The sequence below is a fragment of the Gorilla gorilla genome, chromosome 8, assembly GCF_029281585.2.
Source record: "Gorilla gorilla gorilla isolate KB3781 chromosome 8, NHGRI_mGorGor1-v2.1_pri, whole genome shotgun sequence".
NCBI lineage: Eukaryota > Metazoa > Chordata > Mammalia > Primates > Hominidae > Gorilla > Gorilla gorilla.
The window spans coordinates 109,987,547-110,008,474 of record NC_073232.2 but is presented as its reverse complement, the minus strand read 5'-3'; the positions used below and the strand labels follow the sequence as shown (position 1 = coordinate 110,008,474).

Genomic DNA, 20,928 nt, shown 5'->3' with positions numbered 1-20,928 from the left:
GAGGGCTTCTCCTCAGATGAATTGCTTGGTTGGTTTTTCCAGCTGTAAAATGGGGATAACCATAGTGGTACCCTCAGTGTGGGGCTGTGATGAGAATTAAATGAGCTAAAGTATGTAAATTCCTGACATGTTATAAGTGTTCAAAAATCGTTAGCAATCATTGTGATTTTTATTTTTACTCAAAGCCCTACCACCACCACCCCTAGCCCAAAAATCAGACAAGAATCCACGAAAGGCCAAAATGTAGAAAGATCCAATTCCCACACATATCACTAAGCCATATACAGAAATCCACTCACCACCCCTTAGAGAAATGGACTGAGCTTTGTGGTGGTCCAGGCCCATCTGCTGGACTCTGCCTCTCCTCCCTTAGGATGGGTCTTTTCCCCGAAAGCTCCTGGGTCTGTCATGCAGATAGCCTCTGAAGGCCCCTCTTCTTCGTTTCCTAACCTGGCCTCAGGTCTGAATTCCAGGATAGGCCATCGCCATTCCCCACCCACTCCCATCCCCCACCCTGTCCACCCCTCTGTACCTTTCTCAGACCACTCTCTTGGTGGATAGTTTCAGTGGCACCCTGTGACCTCCAGGATAAAACCAAAGCCTGGTGTATTCAACTCTGGCAGTTCCCGGATGTGTCACACCTTCTCCCATTACTGTACCTTTCTACAGACTACTCTCACCTTTTTTTTTTTTTTTTTTGAGATAGAGTTTCGCTCTTGTTGCACAGGCTGGAGTGCAATGGAGAAATCTTGGCTCACTGCAACTTTTGCCTCCCAGGTTCAAGCGATTCTTCCGCCTCAGCCTTCTAAGTAGCTGGAATTACAGGCATGCACCACCATGCCTGGCTAATTTTTTGTATTTAGTAGAGATGGGGTTTCACCAGTTGGCTAGACTGGTCTCAAACTCCTTACCTCAGGTGATCCACCTGCCTCGACCTCCCAAAGCGCTGGGATTACAGACGTGAGCCACCGCACCCCATATTCTTTAGTTGGCCAGCTCTTATTCTTCCTCCAAAATTCAGCTCAGATCTCACCCCTGAAGAAAGACTTCTCTGACACCTTCCCCATCAGCAGCCACTGTCTGGATTACGTGCCCTTCTGACTTGGCTCCGTGGGCCTGCCCCACCCCAGCACTTGGTGCCTCCTCCTCTCTCTAGACAGTGAGAGTCCTGAGGGAACTGCCTATAATTTCTGTGTGTCCAGCATCTAGCACAAAGGAGGTACCAACAAATGTTCCTTGAATGAGCGCATGCGTGTCAATTTCCTCTTGGAGCACAGAATTCACATCTCTTTCAACAAAAGCCCCAGAACAATGCCCATTTCTTTTTTCTTTTTCTTGTCTTTCTTTCTTTTTTTAATGTAATTTTATTTTATTTTTGAGATAGGGTCTTCTGCTGCTGCCCAGGCTGCAGTGCAGTGGTGCAATCATAGCTCACTCTAATTCCTGGGCTCAAACAATCCTCCTGCCTCAGCCTCTAGAGGAGCTGGGACTACAGGTGCACACCACTACACCTAGCTACTTAATTTTTTTTTTTTTTTTTGAAACGGAGTCTCACTCTGTCATCAAGCTGGAGTGCAGTGGCACGATCTTGGCTCACTGCAAGTTCTGCCTCCCGGATTCAAGCGATTCTCCTGCCTCAGCCTCCCGAGTAGCTGGGACTACAGGTGCACACCACCACGCCCAGCTAATTTTTGTATTTTTAGTAGAGACGGGGTTTCACCATGTTGGCCAGGATGGTCTCGATCTCTTGAGCTCGTGATCTGCCTGCCTCAGCCTCCCAAAGTGCTGGGATTACAGGTGTGAGCCACCGTGCCTGGCCAATTTTTTTTTTTTTTTTTTTTTTTTTTTTTTTTTTTTGTAGAATGAGGTGTTGCTATGTTGCCCAGGCTGGTCATGAATCATTTCTTAAAACAATGACTGTGAAACCAGCAAGAATGAACTGGACAGAAATTCTACCCTCTATGAACTCTCAGTTCAACAGAAGACGCTGACTTGACTGAGCCATGATACAAAGCAGGGGATCCTACTGTAACCATAGGAGCAGAGAGAAGAGGCAGACTTAATCTAAGTGAGAGGATGGGGAAAGTTTTCTGTTCAACAATGTAGTATTTAAGCTAAGGAGTCCCCACCCTTCTTAAGAAGAATAAATGTTTTTTCTTTAATAACCTAAGTACCGGTCAGGCACAGTGGCTCACACGTGTAATCCCAGCACTTTGAGAGGCTGAGGCGGGCAGATCACCTGAGGTCAAGAGTTTGAGACCAGCCTGGCCAACAAGGTGAAACCCCATCTCTACTAAAAATATAAAAATTAGGCCGGGCGCGGTGGCTCACGCCTGTAATCCCAGCACTTTGGGAGGCCAAGGCGGGCAGATCATAAGGTCAAGAGATCGAGACCATTCTGGCTAACACGGTGAAACCTGGGCTCTACTAAAAATACAAAAAAATTAGCCGGGCATGGTGGTGGGCGCCTGTAGTCCCAGCTAGTGGGGAGGCTGAGGCAGGAGAATGGCGTGAACCCAGGAGGCGGAGATTGCAGTGAGCCGAGATCATGCCACTGCACTCCAGCCTAGGCGACAGAGCTAGACTCCGTCTCAAAATAAATAAATAAATAAATAAATAAATATAAAAATTAGCCGGGTGTGGTGGCGCGTGCCTGTAATTCTAGCTACTTAGGAGGCTGAGACAGGAGAATTGCTTGAACCCAGGAGGCGGGGGTTGCAGTGAGTGGAGATTGTGCCACTGCACTCCAGCCTGGGTGACAGAGCAAGACTCTGTCTCGAAAAAATAATAATAATATATATATCCTAAGTGCCTGAAATTCTCACTCTGGTAATTTACTCCAAAGGTAAATTTTAGTTTCTTTGCAATTCCTCCTCCTTGGCCTCAGTCTGACAGTGGAGAGTAATAGTATTTGTTTTCTCTTCCAGCAGCTATAGAATTGAGGGATATTATTCAAGAATTTCTAGACATTATCTGGAGGGAACATTGGAGGATACAAGAAGGCTTTAAAAACCAGAAAGGGACAATAGTCGTGGCCAGTAGCGATGAATAAAGGCCTCCCCTTATAATTAAGAGACGGACCAGCTTGACTGTGCTCTCTCGAGTCTAATTCTGATTTTTCCATAATCAAGTTCTAGTTCCTTCTTTCCCTCCTGCAGCATTCTGCCTCAACTCCTGGTGCTGCTGATGTTTTCCCCTCGGTAGCAGACAGGTAGAAGAGACTAAGGGAGAAAATTAAATAATCACTGAAGATAATATCTTACCTTGACATTTTGCAGAGGTTAGTATTTGCTTCAATAAGCAAGTGTGTTTATGGCCCACATACTTGACTCATAAACCTCACTGTGGCCCTTGGAGAAATACTAGGTGGAAATGCTGAGGAGAACAGGCTGGAGAAATCAGGGAAGAGAGAAGGGAATGTCTAAGCATGTCTCCTCCACCAGATGGCTCCCTTGCCCACTCTTATGGAGAAACATGGCGTTTCAGAAGCATCTCTCAATTCCAAGTTTCTGGCTTTAACCTCTCGTGCCAGCCTCAATGCATTTCTCGCCATTTCCACACTATGCCAGATATTTTCATGCTTCTAGCTGCATTAGTTATCTCTTGCTGTGTAATGAAGTATTTCAAAACGTAATTACTTAAAACAACAATAAGCATGTATTATCTCACAGTTTTTTGGGTTCTGGGTGTTTTTAGTCAGAAAATCAAGAGCAGCTTGGTGATGGTTTTGGCTCAGGCGCTTTCATAAGGTTGCAGTCACATGTTGGTCAAGGCTGCAATCATCTGAAGGCTTAGTGGGGCTGGAGGATCGGCTCCCAGGGTGGCTTCCTCACACAGCTGACAAGGTGATGCTGTCACTCTCCAATAGTGACAAGATGGCAGAAGGTGCCAGGTCCTCTCTCGGGGCTCTCCTGAGCGCTTCTTGAGTGTCCTCCTGACATGGCGGATGCCTTAACCCAGAACAAGAGATCCACCAGGGAGCCAGGAAGGAAGCCAAAGGTCTCTTCTGATGCATCCTCAGAAATCACACACCGTTTTCTTTTTTTTTTCTTTCTTTTTTTTTTTTTTGTTGTTGTTGTTGTTGAAATAGAGTATAACTCTGTCGCCCAGGCTGGAGAGCAGTGGCATGATCTCGACTCACTGCAACCTCTGCCTCCTGGGTTCAAGTGATTCTCCAGCCTCAGCCTCCCAGGTAGCTGGGATTACAGGCGCCCGCCACCATGCCCGACTATTTTTGTATCTTTAGTAGAGATGGGGTTTCGCCATGTTGGCTAGGCTGGTCTCGAACTCCTGACCTCGGGTGATCCACCCACCTCGGCCTCCCAAAGTGCTGAGATTACAGGCGCGAGCCACCACGCCCAGCCTCCATCTCTCTCTCTTTTTTTTTGTTTTAACTTTTATTTTTGTTTTAGGGGTACATGTGCGGGTTGGTTCCATAGATAAATTCCATGTCATGGGGATTCAGTGTCCATATTATTTTGTCATCCAGTTAACAGGCATAGTATCTGTGTATTTATAGGTAGTTTTTCAATCCTTAGCATCCTTCAACTTTCCATCCTCCAGTAGGCCCTGGTGTCTCCCTGGTGTCTGTTTCCTTCTTTGTGTCCGTGTGTATTCAGTATTTAGCTCCCATTTATAAGAACATGCAGTGTTTGGTTTTCTGCTCCTGTGTTAGCTCACTTAGGATAATGGCCTCCAGCTCCATCCTTGTTGCCGCAAAGGCTATGATCTCGTTCTTTTTACGGCCTTGGTATATATGTACCATATTTTCTTCTTCTTCTTCTTTTTTTTTTTTTTTTTTTTTGAAACAGGGTCTCACTCTGTCACCCAGGCTGGAGTACAGTGGCACCGTCATGGTTCACTGCAGCCTTCACCTCCTTGGGCTCAGGGGATCCTCCCACCTCAGTCTCCCAGGTAGCTGGGATTACAGGCATGCGTCAACAAGCCCAGCTAATATTTGTATTTTTTTTGTAGAGCCAGGATTTCACCATGTTTCTCAGGCTGGTCTCGAATGCCTGGGCTCAGACTATCCACCTGCCTGGGTCTCCCAAAGTGTTAGGATTACAAGCGTGAGCCACAGCACCCGGCCTGTACCACATTTTCTTTATCCAATCTACCATTGATTCCATCTCTATTAGGCACCTATCACCTTGCATTTCACTCTGTCTCTTGAACATGACTGTTTCTCCATTGTTTCCTAAGTTCTAAGAGCAGGGAAACAGATTTAACATTTTGGCAGCCTCAGTTTCTACCAAGTATAGAGCTGTGGCATAGTAGGTACTCAGTGAATGCTTGTTTAAAAATGAATAAATAACATGGAAAATAAGAAGTTAGTGGGGGCTGGCCATGGTGGCTCATGCCTGTAATCCCAGCACTTTGGGAGGCTAAGGCGGGCGGATCATGAGGTCAGGAGTTCGAGACCAGCCTGACCAACATGGTGAAAGCCCGTCTCTACTAAAAATACAAAAATTAGCTGGTCATGGTGGCGCACGCCTGTAATCCCAGCTACTCAGGAGGCTGAGGCAGGAGAAAGCTTGAACCTGGGAGGCAGAAGGTTGCAGTGCCAGTGCACTCCAGCCTGGACGACAGAGTGAGACTCTGTCTTAAAAAAAAAAAAAGAAGTTGGGGATGTGGAGAAATCGGAACCCTTGTGCACTGTCAATGAAAATGTAAAATGGTATAGAAAGCATTGTGGCAGTTCCTTAAAAATTAAAAAATAGAATTACCATTTGATCCAGCAATTCCACTTCTGAGTATATACCCAAAAGAATTTAAAGCAAGGTCTCAAAGAGATATTTGTACACCCATGTTCATTCACAGATTATTCACAATAGCCAAAAGGTGGAAGCAACCCAGGTGTCCATCAGTGGATGAATGGATAAACAAAATGAGGTATAAACAGAAGATGGAACATTATTCAGCCTTAAAAATGAAGGACATTCTGACACATGCTACAGCATAGATGACCCTTGAATACATTATGCTGAATGAAATAAGCTAGTGACAAAAAGATAAGTACTGTATGATTCCACTTCTATGAAGTACCTAGCGTAGTCAAATTCAGAGACTGAAAGTAGAATGGTGGTTGCCAGGGGCTGTGGGGAGGAAGAAATGGGGAGTTATTGTTTCATGGTTCAGGGTTGTAGTTTTGCAAGATGAGAAGAGCCATGGAGATGGATGGTGGTGATGGTTGCACAACAGCCAGTATAGACCATGTTGTTTAACAATATGAATGGACTTAATACCATCGAACTGTACACTTGAAAATGGTCCATTTTATGTTATGTGTATGTTACTACAATTAAAAAAATTTTAAGAGGCTGGGTGGTGTGGCTCACGCCTGTAATCCCAGCACTCTGGGAGGCAAAGGCCTGCGGATCACTTGAGGCCAGGAGGTCGAGACCAGCCTGGCCAAGATGGCGAAACCCCATTTCTACTAAAAATACAAAAATTAACCAGGCATGGTGGCGCTTGCCTGTAATCTCAGCTACTCAGGAGGCTAAGGCACGAGAATTGCTTGAGCCTGGAAAGCGGAGGTTGCAGTGAGCTGAGATCGCGCCATTGCACACCAGCCTAGGTGACAGAGGGAAATTCTGTCTCAAAAAAAAAAAAAAAAATTAAAGCCGGGCACGGTGGCTCACGCCTGTAATCCCAGCACTTTGGGAGGCTGAGGTGGGTGGATCACGAGGTCAGGAGATCGAGACCATCCTGGCTAACACGGTAAAACCCCGTCTCTACTAAAAATACAAAAAATTAGCTGGGCATGGTGGTGGGCGCCTGTAGTCCCAGCTACTCGGGTGGCTGAGGAAGGAGAATGGCATGAACCCGGGAGGCGGAGCTTGCAGTGAGCTGAGATCACGCCACTGCATTCCAGCCTGGGCGACAGAGCAAGACTCCATCTCAAAAAAAAAAAAAAAAATTAAAAATTAGTGAATGATATAAACAAAATATATTCTATCCATTCACTGGAATATTATTCACCATAAAAAATGAGTCTTGAGATCATATTGGAAGACAAAAAAAGAAATGAGTTATTAATACATGCTACAACATGAATGAACCTTGAAATCATTGTGCTAAGTGAAAGAAACCAGACATAAAAGCCACATATTATTCCATTTATGTAAAATGTCCTGAATAAACAAATCTTTTTTTTTTTTTTTTTTTTGAGGCAGAGTCTCTCTCTGTCACCCAGGCTGGAGTGCAGTGGCACAATCTTGGCTTACTGCAACCTCCACCTCCTGGGTTCAAGCGATTCTCCTGCCTCAGCCTCCTGAGTAGCTGAGATTACCAGGCGCCCGCCACCACACCTGGCTAATTTTTTTGTATTTTTACTAGAGATGGGGTTTCATCATGTTGGCCAGGCTGGTCTTGAACTCCTGACCTCAGGTGATCTTCCCACCTCAGCCTCCCAAAGTGCTGGGATTAAGGCATGAGCCACCGCACCCAGCCAGAATAAGCAAATCTATAGAGACAGAGTAAATTAGTGGTTGCCAGAGACTGGAAGGAGGGAGGAACTGGGAGTGACTGCTAATAGGTACAGAGTTTCTCTTTGGGGTGATGGAAATGTCTTCGAATTAGATGGTGGTGATGGTTATACAACCTTCTGAATATACTGAAAACCACTGAATTGTACACTTTAAAACTAGGAATTTTTGGCCAGGTGCAGTGGCTCACGCCTGTAATCCCAGCACTTTGGAAGGCTGAGGCAGGTGGATCACCTGAGGTCAGGAGTTCAAGACCAGCCTGGCCAACATGATGAAACCCCATCTCTATGAAAAATACAAAAATTAGCCTGGCCTGGTGGTGGGTGCCTGTAATCCCAGCTACTCGGGAGGCTGAGGCAGGAGAATCTATTGAACCCGAGAGGTGGAGGTTGCAGTGAGCTGAAATCGCACCACTGCACTCCAGCCTGGACAACAGAGCAAGACTCTGTCTCTAAATAAATAAATAAAAATAAAACTGGGAATTTTTATGTCATATTATGTGAAATATGGTATATGAATTAGGTTTCCATTTTTAAAATGAATAGATGCAACAAAACAAAAAAAGAAAGAAAAAATGAATAGACAAATGAAAGAAATATTTGACTGGTATGTATCTTTAAAGTCTCCTTAATATTTGGATTTTCTCTAGTATTTAAACTTATCGTTTGACCAGTGTATATTTTTGGATTAACAGTTCAGTGTCATTGCCCTAAAAAGTGTTCAATAAATACATCTTTATGTTCTTGTACCTGGGAAAGAAGTACTCATGAGTAATGAGTTTTCCAGCTGTGAGACAGTGGTTGTTGGACAAACACAGCAAGGAAATGACTGTCTGCAGTTACATTCTTACTCAACAGCTCTTGGCAGCCATGAAAACAACCATTCATCAAACACTGGCACTAAAAGAGTCTCACAGAGCAAGGCAATGAAAACCTCAGCAATAAAACCTTGTGCCTCCCTTGAAAGCGACGATTAACTGTCCACCAAAAACTCCTGTGCCCCCTACCATGATATAGAGTTGTTGCTAAGCAGCAGCTGCCTGGCTAGGGACTAGATTTCCCAGCATCCTCTGCTTATAGGTCAGGTCCTGTTACTCCCAAGGAGGTGAGTGGGAGCGCTGACTGTTACTTCTAGATCAAGGTATGCAGGAAGCAGGAAACCTTCTCCTGCCTCTCCTCCCTCACCTGTGAGCTCAGTGCAGAGCAGATGGCCGAGCCACGGGGTGGAAGGAGCCTGGGTCCTTGAGTCACCGTATGGTGGAGCGTCTCCCTCTGCCCCAGAGTAGCCACAGTGCACAATTATGTGAGGAAGAAATAGATTTGTATATGAATAACAAATAGATTTTCATTATATGAAACTGCTGAAATGCTGAGGTGTATTTGTTATAGCAGCTAGCCATCAGCATTTATTCATTCCACCAAATGACTACGTATCATGTGCCTTTCATGGGATTATACAGATGAAGAGCCTGGAATTCTTTCCTGAAAAGCTTACAGCCTAGTGGGACAGACACCCTGAATAAGTATACCACCAATGGGAGAGCAGTACATGACCCACCAAAAAACCTGAATACACCAACTATCATTTACAAACTTGAAAGAATTAAAAATAAAAAGAAATAAAAATGTAAAACCCAAAAGGCATCAGGCCCAGATTTATTTCATAGACAAATTTTATCGAACCCATTTTTTTTTTCTGAGGCGGAGTCTGTCTCTCTCTGTTGCCCAGGCTGGAGTACAGTGCAATCTCGGCTCACTGCAACCTCTGCCTCCTGGGTTCAAGCAGTTCTCCTGCCTCAGCCTCCCGAGTAGCTGGGACTACAGGCACCCACCATCACAACCAGCTAATTTTTCTGCTTTTTGGAGAGGCAGGGTTGGTCTCTACTAAACTTAATGGTCTAGTAAATAAACACATAAAGATGTATTTATTGAACACTTGTTGACCAGGCTAGTCTCGAACTGCTGACCTCAGGTGATTTGCCCCCCTTGGCCTCCCAAAGTGCTGGGATTACAGGCATGAGCCACCGTGCCGGCTAGAACCCATTTTTTAAAATGATATAGTTAAACTATTCCAGAGCATAGAACAGTATGAAAAACTTCCTAATTTAGTCTGTGAGTCCAGAATCACCCCCTCTGGTACAAATCCCAAGCAAGAACACACACACACACACACACACACACACACACACACACACACACACCAGATTTCATCTGGGTTATAGACAATTTTAAAATAATAAAAACAATAAGCCTACCACACAAATGAGCCATTCCACTGCTAGCTGTCTACCCAAAATAAATTAAAGCATATGTGTCCACACAAAGATGTGTACATGAACGTTTGAAGCAGCTATATTTGCAATAACCAAAAATTTGAAACAACACAAATGTCCATCAACAGGCTAAACAAATTATAGTGTATCTATATATTCACTCAGCAATGAAAATGAACTACTGTTACTGCAACATCATGAATGAATCTCAAAATAATTAAGCTGAGTGAAAGAAGCCAGATACCGCCCTCTCCCAAAAGGAGCACATACTATACATTTCATTTATATAAAATTCTAGAATTCTATAATCATAGAAAGCAGATCAGTGGTTCCCTGGTGTGGGGGAGATGGGAAGGAAAGAAGAGGGAGTACAAAGAGCACAGGGAAGCTTTTGGACATTATGAATATGTTTTCTTTCTCTTTTTTTTTTTTTTTTTTTTGAGACAGGGTCTTGCTGGAGTGCAGTGGCATAGTCATAGCTCACTGCAACCTCAAACTCCTGGGCTCAAGTGAGCCTCCTGCCTCAGCCTCCATAGTGGCAGTGAGCTGAGATCACTCCATTGCACTCCAGCGTGGGTGACAAGAGTGAAACTCCGTCTCAAAAAAAAAAAGAACAACAACACACACACAAGAAAGAATTCAAGAAAGAATAGTAGACACCAATGAGAAAGAAGGATCAGCCAAGGCTGGTGAGATTATCATTCCTTAGGTGCAGGGAGACCCAGAGTGGAATGGGGCAGGAGGAAATTCACATTTATGAGCACTAACTATGACTGTGGGTCAGGCGTTGAGCCCAGCATTTTACGTATATCTTATGAAATCCTCCCAACAAACATATACTGCTGAGGGCTGAATTGCACTGATGAAATTGCCAGGCACGCCTCATCTCATGAAGTTCTTTCAACAGCCCAGTGAGGTAGGTACTAATATTATCCCCGTTTACTAAGTGAGGAAGCTAAGAGGCAAAGAGGTTTCATAAATTGCCTAAGACTGGACAACTAGTAAGAGATAGAGCTCACCTCTGACGTCACAGCCTGAGCTCACCCAAAAATTAGAACGAGTCATGCTAACTGCCTGGGAGACACAAAAGGAGACAGAACAGAGTACAGGACAAGGACAAGATTGCAAAAGGCAGAGGCTTTAGTACCCAGAGTTTGGAGTCAGGTCAGGTGTCCACACCTCTGGCACAGGGCCATGAGAGGGAGGAGGGGCTGGGAGGCCCTCTGACATATCCTTCTCACATCCTGCAGACAGAGGGATGGTCTCCAGGGAATGGGAGAGTGACCTCGGCATAATAAGCTGATTATACCTAAAGGTAACTAGCTAACTTCATTATAGCCTGGGAAGAGAGAAGTGACATAATTCAGATTTGTAATAACTTTTTTTTAAATATATACAGGGTCTTGCTCTGTCACCCAGGCTGGAGTACAGTGGTGCACTCATAGCTCACTACAGCCTCAACCTCCTGGGCTTAAGCAATCCTCTCACTTCAGCCACCCGTGTAGCTAGGACTACTGCTGCATGCCACCATGGCCAGCTAATTTTTTTATTTTTTGTAGAGATGGAGTCTTGCTATGTTGTTCAGGCTGGTCTTGAAATCCTGGGCTCAAGCAATCCCCCTGCCTTGGCCTCCTCAAGTTTTGGGATTACAGGTGTGAGCCACCACGCCCAGCCTATCACCCAGACTGGAGTGCAGTGGCACCATCTCAGCTTACTGCAACCTCTGGCTTCTGGGTTCAAGCGATTCTCCTGCTTCAGCCTCCTGAGTAGCTAGGATTACAGATGCCCGCCACCATGCCCAGCCAATTGTGTGTGTGTGTGTGTGTGTGTGTGTGTGTGTGTGTGTGTAGTAGAGATGGGGTTTCACCATGTTGGCCAGGCTGGTGTCGAATTCCTGACCTCAAGTGATCCACCTGCCTCAGCCTCCCAAAGTGCTGGGATTACAGGCGTGAGGCACTGCGCCTGGCCTCCTGGCCTATTCTTTAGTCTTTCTTTCCTGCATTAGCTCAAGATGTAAATATTTCAAAACTCGGATGAAGTTTGGATGAAGTATTCAGATGGTTGGGAAAAAGCTTGTCTGCTGGGAAATCCTTGAAGCAGCATGGTGGCATGGTGGCACAGACCTGAGTTTGAATCTTGTTTCGGTCAGTACGCATTCAAGTGCCAGGCCACATCAACCTACCCCTGTGAGCCTGTTTCCACGACTGTTAAATGGGGGTATTTGCTACTTCGTGGAAATCGGAGGATAAGAGATATCATATAAGGCACCCATTATGTTCTTGGCTCATGGTAGGTCCTTCCTAAAGCTAGTTCCCTTTCTCCCTCTTCCCAGCCTTGACTCAGAAGTGCTTCACAACTGCGTGTCAGAGCACTGCCTTCAGGCATCCTGGAGATGGCAGCAAGGATAACTTGCCTCTAGCTGGAGGGACAGGCAAGTATGAAGCCTGGAGGGTCAGCCTCCAGCCTCCAGCAGCTTCCTGTCCCCATCTGTGCTGCGGAAGGAATGGCACAGCCTTGGTGCCTACCAGATCCCAAACAGCCACCCAGTTCAAAAGGAATGAGGTGCCAGGTGTGGCGGCTCATGCCTGTAATCACAACACTTTGGGAGGCCATGTCGGCGGATTGTTTGAGTCTAGGACTTCAAGACCAGGCTGGGCAACTGGTTACAACCCTGTCTCTACCAAAATACAAAAAAAAAAAAAAAAAAAAAATTGCTGGGTGTGGTGGCATGTGTCTGTAGTCTCAGCTACTTGGAAGGCTGAGGTGGGAGGGTGACCTGAGCCCAGGAGGTCGAGGCTGCAGTGAGCCATGATCACACCACTGCATTCCAACCTGCACAACTGAGGAAGACCCTGTCTCAAAAAAAAGAGGAAGGAGAGTTAATAGTTAACAATGATTTTGGTGGATGGATCACCTCAGATCAGGAGTTCGAGACCAGCCTGGCCAACATGGTGAAACTCTGTCTCTACTAAAAATACAAAAATTAGCTGGTTGTGGTGGCACACACCTGTAATCCCAGCTACTCGGGAGACTGAGGCACTAGAATCACCTGAACCTGAGAGACGGAGGTTGCAGTGAACCAAGATCATGCCACTGTCCTCCAGCCTAGGCGACAGAGTAAGACTGTGTCTCGAAACAAAAAAAAACAAAACAACAACAACAAAACACAATGATTTTTCTCTAGGGTATGAGATTAGGATGGTCAAGGCCAGGCATGGTGGCTCATGCCTGCAATCCCAGCACTTTGGGAGGCCGAGGTGGGCAGATCATAAGATCAAGAGATCGAGACCATCCTGGCTAACATGGTGAAACCCCGTCTCTACTAAAAACACAAAAAAATAGCCAGGTGTGGTGGCAGGGGCCTGTAGTCCCAGCTACTCGGGAGGCTGAGGCAGGAGAATGGCGTGAACCCGGGAGGCGGAGCTTGCAGTGAGCCAAGATCGCGCCACTGCAGCCCAGCCTGGGCGACAGTGTGAGACTCCACGTCAAAAAAAAAAAAAAAAGCCGGGTGTGGTGGCTCACGCCTGTAATCCCAGCACTTTGGGAGGCCGAGGCGGGCGGATCACAAGGTCAGGAGATGGAGACCATCCTGGCTAACACGGTGAAACCCCATCTCTACTAAAAATACAAAAAAAAATTAGCCGGGCATGGTGGTGGGCGCCTGTGGTCCCAGCTACCCAGGAGGCTGAGGCAGGAGAATGGCGTGAACCCAGGAGGCGGAGCTTGCAGTGAGCCCAGAACGCGCCACTGCACTCCAGCCTGGGCGACACAGCGAGACTCCGTCTCAAAAAAAAAAAAAAAAAAAGAAAAGAGAGATTAGGATGGTCAAATGACTTCTTTATACTTTTTTTTTTTTTTTGACACTGAGTTTCACTCTGTTGCCCAGGCTAGAGTGCAGTGGCACGATCTCGGCTCACTGCAACCTCTGCCTCCCAGGTTCAAGCAATTCTCTTCTCAGCCTCTCGAGTAGCTGGGGACTACAGGTGCGTGTCACCATGCCCGGCTAATTTTTGTATTTTTTGGTAGAGGCAGAGTTTCACCATGTTGCCCAGGCTGGTCTCGAACTCCTGAACTCAAATGATCCACCCAACTTGGCCTCCCAGAGCGTGAACCACCTCGCCCAGCCTCTTTTTACTTTTTGTTTTTTTCGTTGTTGTTTTGAGGGTCTCACTCTGTCGCCCAGGTGGGAGTGCAGTGGCACAATCATGGCTCACTACAGCCTCAACCTCCCAGGCTCAAGAGATCCTCCCACTTCAGCCTCCTGAATAGCTGGGACCACAGGCACACGCCACCATGCCCAGCCGATTTTTTTCATATTTTTTGTCAAGACAGGGTTTTGCCATGTTGCCCAGGCTGGTCTCGAACTCCTGAGCTCAAGTGATCTGCCCACCTCAGCCTCCCAAAGTGTTGGGAATTACAGGCATGAGCCACTGCGCCTGGCCCAGCTTCTCTTTTTACTTTTTACAAATCTATACTGCTTACATTTTTTGATGGTGCATATTGGTATTATATTTTCATGGATATATATTGCTATTTTATTTTATAAATAACTATTGTGACCAAACAAAAAACACGTAAATAAATCATGCTAACCAAACTTTTCTCTCTCATATTCCTGCTTTTTCCTTTTATCATTGAAAATGTTCATTTATTAATTCTTGTTTTTTACCGCTGACCACCCCACCTCCAACCCTAGAAAAGCAGGAAAAGTAATAGACATAAACCCTGAGATTTCCCACTCATAGGAGCTCATTATGTCTCTGAGAAGCAGTGTCTTATTTAAAAGTGCACTAAGCAGGAAATGCCAGATTAGGCCATTCCTAAACACCTGGTCTCCTGAAAGGAAAACCAAACTCCCTATACTCTCTAGAGCCTGCCAAAGGACCACAGGGCTTAAAGAAACCTCTGCCTTCCAGTCCCTGCCCTGCCGCTAGCCAGCTCTGTGACCATGGATAAGGCCTTTCCATTCTCTGGGCTCCATTTCCTCTATTGAATGAGGTGGCAGATGTGGGGGGCAACAATGCCAACCTATGAGACTACTGGGAAGGGGCTGGGTGCAGTAGCTTACGCCTGTAATCACAGCATTTTGGGAGGCCGAGGCGGGTGGATCATGTGAGGTCAGGAATTTGAGAGCAGCCTGGCTAACATAGTGAAAACCTGTCTCTATTAAAAATACAAAAATTGGTAGGGCGTGGTGGTGCGCGCCTGTAGTCCCAGCTACTCAGAAGGCAGAGGCAGAATTGCTTGAACCTGCGAGATGGAGGTTGCAGTGAGCTGAGATCATGCCATTGCATTACAGCTTGAGTGACAGAGCGAGACTCCATCTCAAAAGAAACAAAAGACTACAGAGAAGATCAAATAGGGTAATGCAGGGGGAAGCACATTTTCAACTGCAAAACGCTCCACTGCTAAAATAGAGTAGAGCAGGGGCTTACCAGCCTTTTGCAGAAAGCAGAGCCACTTTTTACTTTGCCTGAAATTCACTAACAGACAGGAGAGGGAAGAGAGGAGTAGGGGAGGGGCCTTGGCAGCTGATGGTGTTTTCCTCCGCCCACTCTCCAGTCACAAACCAAATTATGAAGAGAGTGTGTGTGCCTGTGTATGTTTGTGTGCACAGGCACTGGAATGGTTCTTTGGAAGACAGTGGGTGTGGCACACACACGTGGCATCAGATCCCAGCCTGGAGCTGTTCCAGGTGAGTTTTGAAATCTTCCTGTTTCCTGGCTGCAGATGTCACGCCCAGGGCACAGGGAGAAGGAATGTTCAAGGTGAGTTTTGAAAAATCCTCTTTCCAGGCTGCAGATGTCACGCCCGGGGCACAGGGAGGAGGAGCCTGGGAGGAAGCCTCTTAACTCTGCCCTCACACCCTTTCCAGGGCATCCGTCAGCAGCCAGCAGCTGGCTGGACAAAGAATCTCTGGGGAATCGGGTGAAAGGCAGGTGGGGTGTGGTCCAGGAGGCAACACCAGAGCAGGCCACAGTGGTGTGCAGGGAAAAAAACAGGGCCTGGCTACGGGAGACCCCAACTCTGCCCCTAATCAGCTGTGTAGCATCAGGCAGGTTGCCACCACACCCTGGACTTCATTTCCCCTTCTGTAAAACGATGGGGTTGGACTAGAACAGGACCCTCTAGCTCCACAACCACGGTCTTTCTGCGCACAGAATGAGAGGCAGTGGAGCTCCCTAACAGAGGGCCCATTGAGAGCAGGGACAAAAGCCTCTGGAATTCCCTCCAGCCTCCATCAGGGACACAGGCAGTTTTCTTCCCTCTGGTTTCTGTCCTCAGGCAACCCCTGGTCCAGGCTCCTAACTGCACTAGAGATCTGTGAACTCACTCTCTTTCCCTCCTAGAAGGAAAGAGGAAGCCAGAGAGGCAGAAAGGAGGCCAGCAGCAGGGCGTGAGGCACAATGAGATAGAATGGGAGGACCTCACATGGAGGGACGCTACGGAGGACCAGGACAGAAGACACACACACCAAGAGCAAACAACCAAACTTTATCCAGAAAAGCATATTTGTAATCACCACTAAACAATGAGGCACATCGGTCCCCTCTCCCCAACCACCCTCACTCTTCCCAAACCCACTCTCTCTTTTGGCTTTTATAGAACACTGTAGAAATCCTTTCCTGAGTCTGCAAATGGCCCCAGACTGGGATGGGAGCTGCCCAGAGTAGTCTTCGGCTGGACTGAGTCCTGCTGCCCAGAGAGGGAGGCCTATGCAACTGCCTCCAGTATCCAAAAGTTCTGGGGGCAGGTCGGGTGGCCACCCCTATGGCACAGGGCCTTGAGGGAGGGTGCGTGTGGTAGCGGTCTTACATGTCCTTCTCATACCTGGCAGACAAAGTGAGCACAAGCCGCTGGAAGCCAAGCGGGAAGGCACATCTAGAAGAGCAGTGAGCTCTGGAATGCTACAGGCACGTGTGAATGGATGAGGCTCCATGGTGGCCAAGGAGATATCTGCTCCTGAGTAAGGTCACCTGACCACAGACAGCACCAGGGGCTGGGGGGCTAAGAAGGAGATCTTGAGAAGGATGGACCTGAGCTAAAGATGTAACTTAGATGGTGATCTGAAAAAAGGAAAAAAGAATAAAGGCTGGAACTCAAATCCACTGTTTAGGGTACAGGAGTACACAGCTAAGTTCCAGGTATCCAGAATCTTGTGTCCAAATCATAGCACAAGGAGAACAGGAATTCTCTTGAGTTAAGGCAAAATCAATCTTCACCCATCTGGGCTCTTCCATTGCATGGTTTGGAAAGGAAGGGGCTGGGCAGAGGTCATTCCTCTCCCCATCTCCCCCTACTGCCAGTGAAGACTCTGAAAACTTCTGCAGGCCAAGGCCAGAATGGTGTTGCCAGCCCAGGGCAGCGGGCCCTGAGAGCAGTCGGTGTGACCAGCTCTGGGAATCTCCATGGCCTCAGCAACATGGAAACCTGCAACAGGAGAACCAAAGTCAAAGGGCTTCCAAGGCACCCCAAGTGTCTCACCCCAGGCTCTCACTGCACCAGCACTTGGGGCTGAGGGAACTCCTAGTCTCAAGCCTTGGCCCCCCAAAGTGCTGGGATTACAGACATGAGCCACTGCGACTAGCTGTGAATGTTCTTAATGCCACTGAACTATACACTTAAAAATGGTTAAGATGGTAAATTTTATGTATATTTTACCACAATTTTAAAAATAGCTACATTAACAGTATCTAACATGTATTGATACCCTACTATATAGAGTATAGCCTGGTCATGAAGAGGCCAGGCTGCCAGGGTTCAAATCCTACCTCTACCACTCATTAGCTGGGAGACCTTGGGCAAGGTATTTAACCTCTCTGGGATTCATCTTCCTCATTTGGAATATGGGAATGACATTAGAACCCACCTCATTAGGGTTACTGAGAGAATCAATGGACACCTGTAAAATGCTTTGAGACGTGCCAACCACATAATAGAGCTACATAGGTGCTCTGATGGCAACATATCTAGAACTACATTCATGCTTCACACACCCTGAAACTACACCTTTGCAACCTCTACAGAGAAAGCTAACACCTGTGCACCTAAGCTTTAAAAACAAGCTCACAAAAACACGCGGCCTCCCCTCTTCTAGTTTCTAATCCAGAGAAGGTTGAGCCTTTTCAAACAGCAGACCTGGCCAGGCACAGTGGCTGAGATCTGTAATCCCAACACTCTGGGAGGCTGAGACAGGAGGATCTCTTGAGCCCAGGAGTTCGAGACCAGCATGCAAAATACAATGGGGCCCTGTCTCTACAAAAATTTAAAAACTAGCCAGGCATGGTGGTATGTGCCTGTAGTCCCAGCTACCCGGGAGGCTGAGGTGAGAGGATCGCTTGAGTCTGGGAGGTCGAGACTGCAGTGAGCCATAATCACATCACTGCACTCCAGCGTGGGTGACCCAGTAAGACTGCCTCAAAAACAAAACAAAAAAGAAAGAAAAAATAAAAGAGCAGACCATTGAAGGATTTAGCAAAAAGGTTGAATTTTCACAACTCCGTAGATATTGTGGTTATTACCGTCACCTCTCCAACTTGCTCTGAATAAAAACCCTTTAACTTCTGGAAAAGGAGTAGGCTCTGTGCTTTTTATTCAAATGCCCAGGACCCCTTCCAGAAAACCAAGAAGCGTCTTACCTTACAGGCCCAGCCAGCAGGTCACCCCAGTGCCAGAGAGTGGTTCTTCTCTTTGGTAAGGGAGACCCACCCTGTCAGCTGCTCCAGATCAGTGCCGGGATCTCTTGCAGGTGACTTTCCTTTAGCCTGGGAAAACCATCTGAATAACTTTGGCTTCATTTCTCCAACAATGTAAAGGAATGTTCAAATTCCCCAGTTCAGGTCTCTGGCTAGAGGCAGCAATCTACTTCCTCACTGGGGTGGGTCCCCTCCCTCTGCTAGAGAATTCCCTGGGGAAGAAAGAGAAGGCGCCCCCCAAATCTTCAAACAGAACACAGCCAATGGGTTGGGCCCTTCGGCATGAATGAGAGCCGGGACAGCACAGGGATGCTGGGAATCTTAAGGTGGGAATACTGCTCCAGGCCCAGGAGCAGTTAATACAGCAAACTAAATTATTTCTGTAACAGCGGGACTTCTCAGTCTTTGATAAGCTAATGAGCATCTCCAAGAAAGGGAGACAGCACCGTTGACAAACCCATTTGGCCTTGAAACCCTCTTTTAGGAGAGGCGGCTCCTGAGCCAGGGGTTCTGACTCACCCACCCTTTTAATGCAAACAGCGCTGGACTGCAAGTCTGGGTTCCAATCTTACTCTGGCTGTTCCCAAGAGCAGGCTCTGGGTCCCCATCTGTAAGAAGGGGTGGGGTTCACCTTAACATTCCACCATGGTCGTGGAACTCCTAATGCAAACAGATATGGGGGAGGGTGGAGATAAGGGGGGCGGCAGAAGCCTGTGAGGAAGGCTGGGAAGAGACTTGTGTCACGGAGAGGCCAGGACAGTTAGTGTGTTTGGCACTGGCCTGCAAAAACCTTAAGGACAAAGGCGGAGTAGGTAGAGGCAAGAGGAGACTCCACCAGTGTAAGGGTACAACCCACCGGCTTCTCCTATCGGTCCCCACCTCGGCGGATGGGCCCCACCCCAAGACAACCGAGCACAGAGAGACCGGCTGGGAGGAGCTTCGCAGGATGCCAGCACAATCCCCAGCTAAAACCAAACTCGTCGCTCATCCTGGGACCAGCCAAGGCCTGTCCTCAGCTCCGCCCGCGGCCCAGCGCCTGCGTTTTACAGCACCGGAGGCTGGATGAGGGGCCAGGGAAGGGAGTGCTCTTCCGACCACGGGGCGGGAGGGAAGGGGGCAGCCAGAAGCCTGGTTCCAATTTGGGAGCCTCCCCCGGATCTGCGCGGCGCCTGTCCACGTCTTAGTCTCAGCAAGGAAGGGAAGAGGAACCGCGAGGTTTCGCCTCGGGGCGGCTAGTCTGCGAGTGTGTGTCCGCCCCTCGGATCGCAGTCTGCGCTTGTCCCGGGAGACGGCGCGTCCGGCGCGGCGGTCGGGATTCTGGGCTGGGATTCTGGGCGGCGGCGGCACTGCCGTCGGGCGGGAGCTGAGCGTCAGGGTCCCTGGGCGCGGGCGACAGTGGAAACGCTGGAGGGCAGGGAGAGGGTGCCAGGGCGCACCCGCGCGGGGCGGCGGCGGGGGAAGGGATTAAGGAGGCTGGTCTCCGGGGATTCCCCCGCCCCGATCGGGGCCGCGGCGGGCGCGGGCGGCCTCACGCCACCTCCTGCTTGCCCTGGCAGCGACGCCCGCAGCCATAGAGCGCCGAAAGCAGGTAGAGGCCGTGGCAGACGCCGCCGCAGACGGCGGCCGCCAGGAAGGCGTGGTAGGCGCAGGGCAGCGGGTAATCCTTGAGGTTGCAGTAGCTGTGGCGCTGCATCTGGTCGCTCATGATGCCGGTGGCGGCGCCGTAGAGCGCGGCCGCCAGCACATCGTGCGCCACGTTGACCATGAGCCAGCGCGAGCCCAGCACGGGGACCAGCTCGTGCTTGCCCAGCAGCGTGAGGAAGTAGAGGCCCAGGGTGAGCAGCCAGAAGAGCACGGACACGAAGAGCGCGAAGTGCACGGGGCCCTGGTACTTGCTGGTGGCGATAGTGATCCAGAAGGCAGCGCCGGCCAGCAGCTGCAGCAGCCGCAACACGCCCAGCGGGCTGCGCAGGAAGGGCCGCTGCAGGCGCACCGCGCCGCGGGCCGCACGCGCCTGGGGCGGCGGCTGGCGCGGGGGCGGCGGGAGCATGGCCCCTGGGCGCGGTGGCGGCGGCGGCGGCGCCCCGAGCAGCGGAATGGCGGCGCCTTGCTCGCGGGGGCAGCACGGCCCAGGTGCCCGCTGCGCCCGCCGCGGCCTCCTCGCCTTGCTCCCCTCTTAGTCCTCTCTTCCTCTCCTCCTTTCCCCACCCTTCCTCTCCTCTCTCCTCCCCTCGGCCCTCCTCGCCTTCTGTCTCCAGCTCTCCACCCTTCCCACCCGCCCCTTTCCCTTCCCCTTCCCCTCGGCTGTCTCCTCCCCCGCGCGCTCCTCCCGGCTTCCTGCCATCTCTCTTTCCATCTCGCTCACCACCCTGGCGCCCCCCTTTCCCCTCTGCGCCAGGCCCCCAGCTCGGATTCCTTCGTCCTCGGGCCAGGGCAGGGCGCATCTCCCAGCCCGACGCGGGCCTTCCGCCCT

At 48.8% G+C, this 20,928-nt stretch overlaps 1 protein-coding gene across 1 annotated transcript; it reads right to left on the bottom strand.

Moving 5' to 3' along the window:
• Window positions 1–16,233: 16,233 nt before the first annotated feature.
• On the bottom strand, window positions 16,234–20,684 carry MARVELD1 (MARVEL domain containing 1). Its single transcript, XM_004049907.5, has 2 exons — window positions 18,399–20,684; window positions 16,234–17,190 (listed from the first exon to the last, which is right to left on the bottom strand). Exon 1 carries the CDS (start codon window positions 20,503–20,505, stop codon window positions 19,984–19,986), a length of 522 nt encoding a protein of 173 aa, XP_004049955.1. The 5' UTR covers window positions 20,506–20,684; the 3' UTR covers window positions 16,234–17,190; window positions 18,399–19,983.
• Window positions 20,685–20,928: the final 244 nt, after the last annotated feature.

Coding starts and splice junctions, on each gene's coding strand:
- MARVELD1 (XM_004049907.5), bottom strand. CDS start 20,505: ATGCTCCCGCCGCCCCCGCGCCAGCCGCCGCCCCAGGCGCGTGCGGCC.